The following is a 13345-nucleotide window of genomic DNA, read 5'->3' as shown; positions in this document are numbered from 1 at the left end:
CTGCACCAATGAATGCGTCAGAGAAGGAAGGAAGGAGGGAAGGAGGGAAGGAAGGAAGGAAGGAAGGAAGGAAGGAAGGAAGGAAGGAAGGAAGGAAGGAGGGAGGGAAGGAAGGAGGGAAGGAAGGAGGGAAGGAAGGAGGGAAGGAAGGAAGGAAGGAAGGAAGGAACCACACTACTTCTTACAATAAGAAATTGTTCTCTCTGCAGCTCACATTGTCCTGGGAACCACTAACCCTTCCCCATCAGGTAACCGGTATCCCTCCTCTCTGGGGCTTGGCTTTTTCCACCCGCCAGGCCCCTCAGTCTGTGACCGGACTTAGGAATTTGCCATCCAATGATGCTTCTTCCCCTCCAAGCTGAGCTCCAGCCCATTTCTCTGCTGCCCGAGCAAACAAAGAAGTCTTTGTGATGTGGCTGCTATCACCAACCCTGCCACCTCACTCTCTACGTCCGTCTGGGGACATCGGGTGCCCGGTGACAATTAGCAACTTATCACCCGCTTCTGTGGAGCCAGGCACCTGGCCTTGGGTTATTGTATAATGTGAATACCCACTTGACAAAAACCTGCGCCCGGGCAGTGAGCACCAGCTCCAGATGCGGATGCCGCCCACCCTCTGGCTGTCTTCGTTCTGCCAGTGCCGCTGAGCCCTGCGTTGCCCCCCCCAACCAGCCCTGCGTGATGCCAGGGCTGCCCACCCATGATGGACGCCTTCCTCTGGGGCAGACTTCAGGAGAGGGGAGGAAGAGAAGGCGCTGGGGAGACAATGGAGGCTCCAATGATTGGTGACAAACAACCCCTTCGGAGGAGCTCAGAGTGCCTCTGCAGAGAGAGAAACAAAAGGGCAAAGGGAACAGCTTGGCAAAGGAACAAAAAAAAAAAACCCAATGGCTCAGCTGCTTCTCTCCCCGGCGACTCCCGAGCTGCTCCTGTGATTTATGAGGCTGGGGGGGGGGGGCGGGGGTCGCTCCCCGCTGGAGTGCCGCCAAGATCCCCACCCAAGTACGGGGGACGCTGATGCTCCCCGACGCAAGGTCTTTTGGGTGGTGGTCTGGCTGATGGGCCCCGTGATGGGCCCCAGGACCTCAAAGGGAAGGCCTGTTCCCCACATCATGTAAAGCGTGTGTGCGGGCAGAAGAGTCACTCCTCTCTCTGGCCTCGGTTTTCTCAGCTTTAAAATGGGGAGAAGGAGCTAGTGCAGATCACCTCTCAGCTCCCTTTTGGCCCTTATACTCTGTAATTCCAAGCCTGAAGACTCGTTTCGAGCTCCATGTGGGAAATTTACAACATACCCACTCCTTGGGGCATTGGGGCTTGTAAACATCTCTTCCACGGCACGTGTGGGACTTTCCACCACATGGTAGGGAGCTAACCATTATTATAACAGCAGCAGCCATTTTTCACACACCCACTATGTGCAAGGCACACACCCACTATGTGCTAGGCACACACCCACTATGTGCTAGGCACACACCCACTATGTGCTAGGCACGGTGCATGTGGACCCCTCGATCATGCGACTCACCCTACCAGCAGCCTCCACCCCACGAGGCCACCATGACAGCTGCGTACTCAGTGGGAGAAACCAAGGTTGAAAGCAGTGAAGGGGTTACTGGGGGCTGGATAAGTGCTGGGGATGGGAATCTGAACCCTACTCAGCCTCCATGGCCCATGCCTCTGCCCAGGAGATCCCCTCCTCCCATCACGCCTGGTTCAGCCCCAAGGTACATGATCTGGCTGGAGCAGCCCTATTCCAGGCTGTTCAACCTTGGCGGTGCCTGGGCAGGAGGCTGGGTTTCCCTCTTTGCCAGGTCCGGACAATCTGAGAGATGTGGGCAGTCTCCAAATGATGGCATTTCTTCCTGGAGGCCATTGTCTGCTTGGGTAACCCCAAAGCAATCATTTATAACCCAAAGGAGATTCCAAAGAGTTTCCAGCTTCAGGTGGCCCAGAAAAGCCAAATTAATCTCTCTTCCACCGCTTCCCATAGCCCCCGGCTCAAATTCAGACCCCTTGCCCTGGCACGCAGGCCTCTGGCAACAATGCCAACTTCATTCCCAGCTTCTCAAGAACACCTGTGCTCAGGTGAGGTCAGCTGCCTCACTGCCTCCCAGCCCTCACTTATGCAGACAGCCGTCTGCTTCCCTTCTCCAAGCCTTCACGTGGGCTGTTTCCCAGCTGGGACCCCTCCTTCCCTGTCAAGATAGTTTGAATCCCTCAGAGCCTTCCTGGGCCACTCCCTTTAAACCCCAAGGATTTATTCTTGGTGTCTTTGTATTGGCCGTTTATTGCGCATGATCTTTTATTGTTCACAAATGAGTTTGTCTGTGTGTGGGATTGCCAACAACCAGAAACTGCTTGGAAGGGGGGTGGGGGAGAGGGGTGTTCTCTTTCAGTCCAGAACAATTCTGGGGCAGCTGCTCAATTAATGGAAGTCACTGGATCCACTGATTTATCCCCAAAGACAGCCTCCAGGGGAGAGAGAAGGAAGTGTGAGGCCACTCCACCTCTCAGAGAGACTCTATGGCCAGCTGACCCCGTCCTGGGGATTGGGAGGAAGGGAAAGGCTGACGACTAAGGGTCAGTGACATGCCAGGTGCTTTCATTTATCCCCAGGACACCTTCCATTTTCAGAAGACAAAGAAACCATGACTCGGAGAGGTAGTGACTCGCCCAGGTATACTCTGCTAACGAGTGGCCATGCTGGGATTTAAATCCAGTTCCGATGAAAACCAAAGTGCTTAACACCTGGCAGCTCTTCTACCAGACAATGATTGAGAGAGGACGGTGTGCCCAGCGGTGTGCTGGTAAATGTTTAACAACCAGTCCTGGAGTGGGAGGAGTCCAGATCAGTGGTGTTTGTTTATTCCCGGGTGTGAACATTCCCACCCTGGGTCAATTTCAAGCTACCAAACAGGATCAACTCAGAGTGAGGAAGAGATGTGCGGATTAATGCCTGGGTGCGGATGCAGCTCTGCCCCTCACCAGCAGTGAAACCTTAGGCGAATCACAGCATCTCTCAAAGCCTCATTCCTCATCTGTAAAGTGAGGAGACTATTATCTCCCAAATGGGAGTTCCTGGGAGAGTCTAATATGACATTGTGTGGTACGGGTTTGGGCACACAGGAACTGCTCGGTGCATGTCTTCCCTCCCCCTTCCTTCCTTCCTTCCTTCCTTCCTTCCTTCCTTCCTTCCTTCCTTCCTTCCCTCCCCTTCCTAACTTCCTTCCTAACTTCCTTCCTTCCTAACTTCCTTCCTTCCTTCCTAACTTCCTTCCTTCCTTCCTAACTTCCTTCCTAACTTCCTTCCTTCCCTCCTTCCTTCCTTCCTTCCTTCCTTCCTAACTTCCCTCCTTCCTTCCTTCCCTTCTTCCTTCCTTCCTAACTTCCTTCCTTCCTTCCTAATTTCCTTCCTTCCTTCCCTCCTTCCTTCCTAACTTCCTTCCTTCCTATTCCTTCCTAATTTCCTTCCTTCCTTCCCTCCTTCCTTCCTAACTTCCTTCCTTCCTAATTCCTTCCTTCCTAACTTCCTTCCTTCCTTCCTTCCTAACTTCCTTCCTTCCTTCCTAACTTCCTTCTTTTCTTCCCCAAATGCCCACGTATCACTTATCGGGGACCACCCCTTCCCCACCACCGAGGGCAGAGGAAGCCGTTGGTTACCCCACCAGCTTCTGCTGTTGGCTCACCCCCAGATGGCGATGTGAGTCATGGTGGGCAGAGCTGGACAATAGACACACTCTCACACCAGAAAGGACTTCCAGGGGTCACTGAGCAGGCTTAGGAAACAGATCCATGCGTGTTGTCTGCACTGAATCTCAGGACCAGGGGAGACTTCATTCATTCATTTATTTATTCATTCATTCATTCATACATTCATTCAATTCATTCAGTAAACACATCCTGAAACCATACCAGGGCTGGGGGTACAGGGATCCTGCCTGCAAGAGCTCTTTGTTCAGTCGGGAAACAATCCCATGACCATTTCCATCCCTAGAGGGGGGATCGTTTTAACAAAGCATTGATTAAAGTGCTACCCCCAGCACACATAGGGAGCATCTGAGTCAGCAGGGGCCAGGGAAGCTGTGGAGGGTGAGAAGCCAGCAAGTAGAGACTTGGAGGAAGTTTATGGGGAGTCGGGCTGTGCTGGCTGAGGGCAGGTGTCTGTTCTCTGAGCCAAGAAAGGGTAGAAGTAGGGGAGGAGGTGAAGAAGGTGAAGCGAAGGTCAGAGACCTCTGAGGCAGGCTGAGTCTGTGGGGCTTAGAGACAGGGGTCTCCGCTCTGCGTGACCATGGGAGGGCGGATCAGCGTCTTTGGCTGAGAATTGGGGATGTAACACCCGTTTGGACAGCAGGGAGCATTGAACGCATGAAGAGTACTTCATAGGTGCACGACACATGGTAGCTATCCATAATATCACACCCTTCTTTCTCCCAGGCCTCGACTAGATTCTCAGGGGTCAGTCTTGAGTCGAGCTGTTCCCATTGTGCAGTCCTGCCTTCAGCTCTTTGCTCACATGGGTTTCCCTCCCTGGCATATCCCCCCCAACCCCCGCTCCCACTCCCCTCCCCATACCCCCTCTCTCCCCCCCTCCCCTGCCGCCGCCCCGCCCCATCCCACCATTAGGCTTATAAATATCTTCCCCTTACTTCAAGGTCTAAATTTCTCCCTCTTCTCGGAAGCATCCTCTTAATACCCCAAGTAATCATTCTTCCCCCGAGAGCTTCCTGGAGGGGACATCATTCACTTGGCATCTAGCAGGAATCGACAGATTTCCACCTGGATTGTCATCCATCTTTTCAGGAATATGCCCAAACCCTCACCCTGCTGGGAGGAGGGTCACGGCCTTCGGTCTTTCTCTTTTCAGATGTGCCCTGCCCACAACAGATGCCCGTTCACTCTCTTGATGATGACGAGGGCTTTTGAGACACTCCCCTCCCATCTGTGCAGATGAACGCAATGAATAATTCTCTCCCAATTCGGGTCCAGGAAGGAGTGAAACATCCAGACAGGGGAATGGATACACTGCAACTGTCCGCGTGCCTGGAGACGAGGAAGGGCCTGAGGGGTATCATCACCAGGAGACCGCAGAGCGCAGAGGGGGGTCAGGCAGCCCTGTGCCTAAATCTTGGCTTGCCGCTTACTGTCTGGGTGGCCTTGGACAAGTCACTTACCCTTTCTGAGCTTCAGTTTCCTCATCTGCAAAATAAGGCTAATTTTACCTCTCAGGGTAGTTGTAAGGATTAAAGGATATAAGAACAGCAAAGTATCTGGCACGAAACTTGACATATATTAAGAGCTCAGTTCCAGCTGGAGGTAGAGCCCCTTCCTCCCTGTAAGTGAAGAATCAATTTTCCACGAAGCCGTAAACACCATAAAGGCAGGGTTTCCCCCACTGCCTTCAGGGCCATGGTCCCAATGCTCAGCATCATGCCTGGCACACAGTCAGTATACAGTAAACACGTGTTGGGTGCATGAGTAAGTGAATTTCAAGGGGCTTGGGGATGCAGCAAAGGTGGGCAGAGTGCTAAGCCAGGTTCGACACCTACATGGATCCGAGGAAACCCAGTTAATAGAACTAAGCCTCCTCTTTGTTCAGTTCTTTGTCTGGCCTCTGCCCTTGAAGTCACAGACTGTTTATCCAGACACCTGAGCAAGTCACTTAAACTCCTCCTTGCCCCCGTAACTCCCCCAAACCATAGTCTGGTTCAAGTGTTCTGATATTCTGAAAAGTCAGGGTAGCCAGACCAATCTAAGGCATCACTGGTACCTTGCCCCCCTCTACGCCCATGCCCCGCCCACAGAATTCTCTGCAGCCTGAGAGGGATCACTGGAAGGGCATGGGGGCTGGTCCAGGTGGGAGCTGGAAGGAGCCGGGAGTCCTGTCTTTAATAAGTCTTAAAACTCGGAGCCTCACTTTCCTAATCTGTAAAAAAGGGAGCTTAAACACATTGCTCATCGTGCATGAGGACTGTGATGCAGCTGGCGCGTGTTGGACACATTGTGGCGGATCCATATAATCGTGGCTATTGAAAAAAAACAAAAACCCCCGCTGTGATATAGGAGAGGAGCGATCTTTGATTGTTAGAGACGCGTGGAAGGATCGTTCCTCGCGGGTTCTCATCACCACATGGACCACGGTTTTGTGTCTATCGTTTTGCCTAAGGCATTAGGATTTGAAGGGGGGGAGGAGGGGAAGATGATTTCTAAGAGGGCTCTGCTTAAAAAATATATATGAGTTTCAGAGCCACTGAAGTAAGGGATCTCGGAGGTCGCTTCCAACACTAACATACTCTGCATTTAAAAAGAAAAACCTAGTACAACCTCTCAGGAAAAACTCCAATTTGCCTCTGGGGTAGGAAGGGGGTGGAGTTTATGACTGAGGGTGAGGTCAGGCTAGGCACAGGGCGGCTGGGGGAGCAGGGGCGGAGCAGTCCGCACAGGGCACGCGCCTTAACAGTCAGGGAGCCCTGCGGCGCCTGAACCCGCGACCCGGGAGCGTGAGTTGGGGGGAGGGAGGGAGGTTTAAATATAAAGTCGTCACACCAGCGCGCACAGTCCCCTCAGCCCGGCCAAGCCAGCCACCCCCATCCAACCCACCTGCCGACAAGTGGCTGCGAAGAGAGAAAGAAGTAGCGGGCCTTTGGATGCGGCCTTTGGCCCCACCTAACTGGCCCTGCTCGCCCACTGCTACCCTTTGCGGCCAATTTCCCCAGGCTGAACGAGGCAAATCCCAGAACCCTTCTTTTCCCCAGTACCCCCTCGCTCCCTGGCCACTGTACAGGCCCCAATGCAGGACTTCCTTCCCAGAAGTACCCAGGCCCGCTGCACGGGCCTGAGGCGTTGGAAACGCCATTTAGGCGCTCCTGCACGATCCGGGAGAAAGAGAAATGTGAGTTTCTCCTCGGGAGAGTCAGATATTCACGAGTGGAGACCCAGGGGCAGGAGTTCAGTCCAGGCCAGTGATGTGTGCAGCGGACTCCTTTCTCCCAACTCATAGACCCGCCTCCCCAAAGTTAAGCCCCTTTGCTCTGCGACAGGAACGGGCAGCACAGGCCAGGGCGTACTGGCCACGCCTCTCCCTAGAAGTGACCGCCATCGCCCACCATTGGGCGGGCAGGTTTCTAAATGCTTGCTCTAGATCTACCCCTCTCGTCCTCAGAGACAGCCTTTGGCAGGTGGCCAGGCAGAGCCAACCTCCAGGTGCACAGCTCTCGGGTGCATCCAGGAAGGGCGCCCTCCTCGGGCAAGCCGGCCTCTTGCATCTCTCCTGGACCCTTCTTGTATCCCCGCCCCCTCTAGGGCGCAGACTTGGAAAGGGAAAGGAGCGACCCCACCCTCGTGCACACTTCTCTGCGGAGAGACGGCTCCCTGGTGGCCCTGGTCCCCCGCCCGCGCCCCTGGCTCGAGAAGTTTCAGGTCAGCAATCCAGCTCAGAGCTCTTCCTTCACCCTGAGCAGCGGAGTTCGGAGGCCACACCGGCTCCCCGGCCCGTGCGCTCGCCCCCGGCGCCCCAGCCCCCCGCCTCCCGCAGCCTGCAGAGGCGCGCGAGGGGAGCTGGGGCTCCGGGACGCCGGGTCAGCTTTCCACAGCTCCGTAGACCCATGAGCGCTGCTCGCGGGTTCCGGGGAGAGCTCGCAGGGCGGGGTCCTGACGGAGCGGGTTTCCCACCAAAGCCTTTCCCACCATTCGCCGCCATCCCTCTCCTGCCGCGTCTCTCTCTCTGTTTTGCGCATTCCGGGGCAAAGGGGTGCTCTCCTCCTGCCTCCAACCCCCAACCCCCGCTCCCTGCAATGTCCAGGTGAGGGCTCCAGTGCCTTTCAACAAAGCCCGCGCTCCCTGGGTAGCGCTGGAACCGGGACCACCCCGCCTCGCCTCCCGGTGTAACCTTTCCCTCAAGAGGCATCCGAGGGAGGGAGCCCTCACCCCAAACTCGGGGAAGATTTTGATCCACTTTGAAAAGTCTCTCTTGCTCCAAGGATAGGGAGACAAAGTACAGAGCTTGCATGCCTCTGGGGCACACCAACCTCTCCCTTTCCGCCCGCAGGACCGCCATTCAGGCTCAACCAAGTTCTGCAGCTTCTCCCATCCGCAGACCCAGCGCTCTCCAAGGACCTCGGGGTAGAAGGGGGTGGGGTTATTTTAGGGGGCACACCCTCCAGGCAGGCGCTCTCGGAGCCTGTTTAGGCACCTCGCGTTGGGGGCAAGGCATACAAGTCGATCTCCCCCTACACCTCCATCACCCAGTTGGGTTAGGCGCTGGGATCCTACTGGTCACAATGGCTACTTTTTTGGCAGCCCGTGTCCCTTTCCTTCTCCGCAATGGAACCAGGCTGTTACTTCAGGTCGGCTGGTTTGGGGTACCCAGGTTTGGCGCTGGGCTTAGGGGAGACTCAAAAGCGCAGACCCCTCCGGTCTCGCTGCCTGCGGTTCTTCGCGGGTCCCGCCCCCCGGCCTTGCCTACCGCCCCCCACCCCACCCGCTGGGTTCGTACGTAGGCTCACTGACCAAAAGGTGCAGGAGCGACCAGGTTCGGCTCCCGCAGCATTTAAGACCCACCAGCTGGAGGCGCCGGGCCGGAGGCACCCGGGCCGCCGCGAACCCGGGACCTTTCGCTGCGGAGCCAGGGATCGCTCGCTTTGGGGACCCCGCTTGGGTTCATCCTCCTTCCAGCTGATTCAGCCTATAGGGGTCCAAGTCCATGCGGGACGCACACATGCCGCTGCTCACACCTTCTCAGCTCCCCCCTACACACACACACACACACACACACACACACACACGTGTCCATACCTCCCCCCACACTAGAACCATGCGCCCCATCTCAAACACACACACTCCCGGCCCACGAAGCGACAGAACCCCCACGCGCCTGCACCCCCACACAGCCCAGATACGCACACTCCTGCCCAAGTGTCACATTCTCCGAGGCACGCGCGCTCCCCCCGCCCCCGAAATACAATCATCTGCTGTCGCACACCCCTCAAGAGACCCGCACACTTGGGACACGCGTGAAACGCCACCCCTCACATACCCGCTCACCCTTTAACACGCTGACACATACAATGACACGAGCTCACACACTTCACACCCTCACCGAGAGGCCGGCACCCGCTCACATCGGCAAACACGCTCGCTCACACTGTTTCTCGCACACACCTTCTCCGTAGAACTGACACAGACTCTCCGACACCCCTCCAGACACTCGCTCACTCGTACACGATCACACACACTCACATCTCCAAATACGCTCCCGTAGCCTCTCCTCACACGGCTCATTCCCGGACACCCTCACACACAGATGCAACAAAGCCACACGCTTGTACATACGCGCGCGCGCGCACAGACACACACACACACACACACACACACACACACGCACACACGCACACACACACTGGCACAGACCGAGAGCGCTCTCTCCAGAGGAGACGTCTCCTCCCTCCCTCGCCAAGAGGACCAGCTCCGCAAGCCCCCACGCCAAGGCGGGTGCTCAGACCCGGGGCGTCTGCGGAGCGACCCGGGGTCCGCTCCCCTCCCCGGCGGCCCGCCCCCGCGCGCGTCCTGCTCCCCGGCTCCCGCCCGGCGCGGGATCACTCACCGCGCGCCAGGTCCAGGAGAGCGGCGAGCAGCAGGCAGACGCAGCCGCGGAGGCTCGGGGCGGCTCGCATGGTGCCCTGGAGCTGGCGGTGGTGGCTGGGCGATCCAGGAGGCGGCAGCGGCGGCAGGTCCCCTCGCCATGGGCTCAGGCGCGCTCCTGCCTCCGGCCGCCGGCCGAGACGGTGGCGGACAGCGCCGGGCGCCGCGGGGGCGCCCCCATGCCGCCGCGGCCGGGCCGCCCGGGCGCCCGGCTCGACTCAGCTCGGGCTTTGCCGGGCGCCGCGACCCTCGCACTCGGGGCGTCCTCCCCGCGCGCCGCGGCTGCTGGCTCCCGGCTCCCCGACTGCGAACGGCACCCACCGCGCTCGGGAGTCGGATCCGCGGCAGCCACGGAGTTTGGAGCCGAATCGCGATCTCTCTGCCTCGCGCTCGCCTCTGCCGGCGGCGCGAGCGCCCCCCTCCCCTCGCCCTCCCTCCGTCCCTCCCCCTCTCCCCGCCCCCCGCCCTCCCCGCCCTCCCCTCGCCGCGCTCTACGCCGTATTATACAGACTTTTCTTTAATCCTTTCTGGGCTGTTCGGTTCTCGTCCGCTAAGCCGATTTATTGCAGGGAGAAGGAGGGCGCCCCCCTCCCGGGCCTCCTCCCCTTCCTCCAGGTCTCCCACTCCCCTCTCCTCCCCCTCCCCAAGTTCCCCTCCTCACAACTCAATTGCTGCCCTTAGCTCCCGAAACATCTCCCAGCTAACCCAGCTCCTCCAACCCTCCAGAAGCCGAGCTCCACCTGGTCCCCCTCCACCTAATCCCATCCCTGGGTCGCCCCCACCCCGGGCTGATGGAGGAAGACAGCCTCGGTGAGAGTGGGGCCACCCAGCCACCCAATGTAGACCGGAGCAGGCAGGGTGTGGTCCCAGAGTTCCGGCCTCGCCACCTATTAACGCCTTTAGTGCGAAAGATGAGGGTCGTCGGTGCTCTGAAACTTCCCGCATTATGGACGTCCTCCCCCGGGGACCCTGGGGAAATGGGATACGTTCTGTCCTTCCCCCAAGAATAGTCTCATTCTTGGCATTCTTGGATCCGGCCTGCACAGGGTAAGGAACGGCTCGTTTCTTCTAGGCAGAGACGATCTCATCTTTTTGGCTTGTCCGTCTCCTTTTTTCCCTCCAGGGCCGCGGAGCGGGGTTTTGAACTTGAATCTTATTATCTTCCCACTAACAGACACAGACACAGACGTCTTTTAGGAGGGGAGAGGCGCTCTAGCCTTTGGGGTGCACTGGAGGTGAGGTTAGATGGGGGGAGGTCCGCCCCCCCCCCCCACTGCCCACCCCCTGTCCTGCAGGCACCCAGATATTGGCATACTAAGGCCCAGAAAGGCCAGCACGGCCAGGCTCAGGACTGGGCTCAGAATGCTGGTCTCTGGCTCTTGACCCAGCATTCTCTCTACAGCATTCCACGGAGAATCCCCAGCTGCCCTCGCTCTGTCAGGTTGCTGCAAAAGGTTTTCGCTTTGTTTACCTAGATGGGCAATGGGTGCGTAGCCAGTTCCATCTCCAGCATCCCCGTGAGGGGGTTTAGGGAGCAGGATAGGGAGTGGGTAGATGCTAAGCTGTCTCCTGGGGAGCCCTGTGCAGAGCTGCCCCACGACAGGGAGCAGCTTCCTGCATCTGCCCTCTCTGAGCCTCACTGGCTTCCCAGGCAGCCCTGCCGCAGCTCACGCCCGCCAGCCCCAGAGAAGGAGCGATTTGCATTTATGAAGATCTGAAAGCAAACGTTCACCTGACAGGCTTTAGAATGATCCTCTCAGTAAAATAATAATAATGATCGTAATAAACCCTTATAAATAGGTGTTTGATTACAGTTTGTCCCTACGTGGGTATTTTTTTTTTTTCCTTTGAATCAGACTAATTGGCTGCCAGGCTGATTGGGCTAGATATGGTTTGAACACTAGAGTCTTAGGCCCTTTCTTTTCTTTTTGGCTGGTTGTTCTTTGCTAACTTCTCACCCCCTGCACCCCAGATCTCCCCTTCTCCAAGTTGCCGAGGGTCAGCTTGAGGTCACCTCTCTCCTACGCCCTCTTTTTGGGCTGATCTAGCCATACTGGGGGGCACAGTCCCTGACTGCCTTCTTCCTGCCCCTACCTAGCCCCACCTCAGGCCCAGGGAAAAGCCAACAGAATCCAACTCCATCCCTGGCACCAAGCCATCTGTGGAAGAGGTCTTCCTGACTGGGGAGCGTCAAGCTATGGGGAATCTCATGTTGGCAGGGTGATCTGAGTTCACAGGTCAGTGCCAGGCATCGCAGTGTAGACGTTCCTGCTCTGTGGGCCCCACTGCAAATCAGAGTGCAGCCAGGTGAGTGGGCAGGCAACAAACAGTTTCCCAGGTGAAACCTGGATAGGTGAGGTGATGCGTCCTGTCTGCACTCACTGCAGCCTGGACATTAGAGAGGACAGCCAGGAACCAGGTGGGATTCCAGATCCTCCACCCCCACCCATGGGTCCATAAGAGTGGAGGGAAAAATCCCCAGAGAGTAGCAAGAAGGGACTAGAGAGTCACCTCCATTATGCCTGCCGTGAATGACATCTAGTGAGAGGCTGGCAAGAAGGAAAGGAGGCCTGATAGCCAAGGGAACGTTGCCTCCTAGAGCCAAGGATTGGACCAGGAGGAGGATGGTGCTGGTGGAAACCTCCGTTAACCCTCCTTCAGCCCCAGGACTTCTGAACCATTCTCGCTCTCTTTTAAGATCACCTTATGTTATATAGATTGGTCTTCCTAATCCGTTCGTGGCACATAGTAGGCCATTAATAGATATTTGTTGGTTGGATGGATGGGTGGACGGATGGATGAGGGCAGAGCACTTTGTCGTCTCCACTCCATTTCTCAGCTCTTAGCAGGAGGCTGCCACTGGGCAGGTGCTAGCATGCATCCTGTGGTGGGAATCTTATCAGAGAACATCCTGCCCAGGTGCACAGTTGCTTTCCCCAAAGAGCTTCAGCTGTGACGTGCGTGTTTACTACGATGCGGTAATCGTTCATAACAATACCGCCACCTCTGTACACCCTGTCTTGGGGGGAACCCACTTACCCAACTCCTGTTTGGAAAAACACAGCTTCAGAGTCTTCCCTTTTTGCCCCAGAGAAAGGCATATTTGAAGCACTGAGAGGCATGGTTAGCAGAGGGCACAGGGTGACTTAGCCAAAGGAAAAGTCACTCAGGGCAGCCACAGGTTTTTAATTTGCTTAACATCCTTTGGCTGCAGTCTTCTAATGGATGGGCCGCCAGTAGCATGGCCTTCACTTTACAGTCCTGGCACTCAGAGCCACGAGTCACAGCAGGGCATGCCTCGTCTTTGGGCACTGGATGCGCAGGAGCCCTGGACCTTCCAGAGGCCAAGGTGTGGCTGTCTGTCCCCAGCCTCCCTCTGTCCATGGTGCTGAGCTAGGCTCTCCCAACAGAGGGCACTACAGCACAAAGCAAATTTTTCTTCTCCTGACCCTAGGGAACAACCCCTCAGAGGTCAAAGGGGCCCTCTGTGACCTCTAGTTTGTTCGTTTTCAGAAGAAGGGAAGGGTGTAATATATTATTACCTCTCCTGGCTTCCAAAGGGATGGACTCTGTTGTTGGGGGGAAGGACCCCCTGTGAAGTTTGATAATGGTGCTAATAGTAGTAAGCATTTTTGAGAGTGCTTCTCCTAAGCCAGGCACTCACCGAATCTTCACAATAACATATGGGGTTGGCACTGTCGCTATTTTT

The 13345-nt window shown here is 56.6% G+C and overlaps 1 protein-coding gene across 1 annotated transcript in view; it reads right to left on the bottom strand.

Moving 5' to 3' along the window:
• IGSF21 (immunoglobin superfamily member 21) overlaps positions 1–10059 on the bottom strand; it is a 227148-nt gene extending 217089 nt beyond the window's left edge. The window contains exon 1 of the mRNA XM_016128301.2: positions 9599–10059. Coding sequence (XP_015983787.1) covers positions 9599–9668 — 70 coding nt within the window. The 5' untranslated portion in view covers positions 9669–10059. The remainder of the gene's footprint in view (positions 1–9598) is intronic.
• Positions 10060–13345: the final 3286 nt, after the last annotated feature.

This window comes from Rousettus aegyptiacus, unplaced genomic scaffold (assembly GCF_014176215.1).
Source record: "Rousettus aegyptiacus isolate mRouAeg1 unplaced genomic scaffold, mRouAeg1.p scaffold_m13_p_1, whole genome shotgun sequence".
NCBI classification, from domain to species: Eukaryota; Metazoa; Chordata; class Mammalia; order Chiroptera; family Pteropodidae; genus Rousettus; species Rousettus aegyptiacus.
Note: the sequence above shows the minus strand (reverse complement) of the source record. Positions and strands in the feature narration are given on the sequence as shown.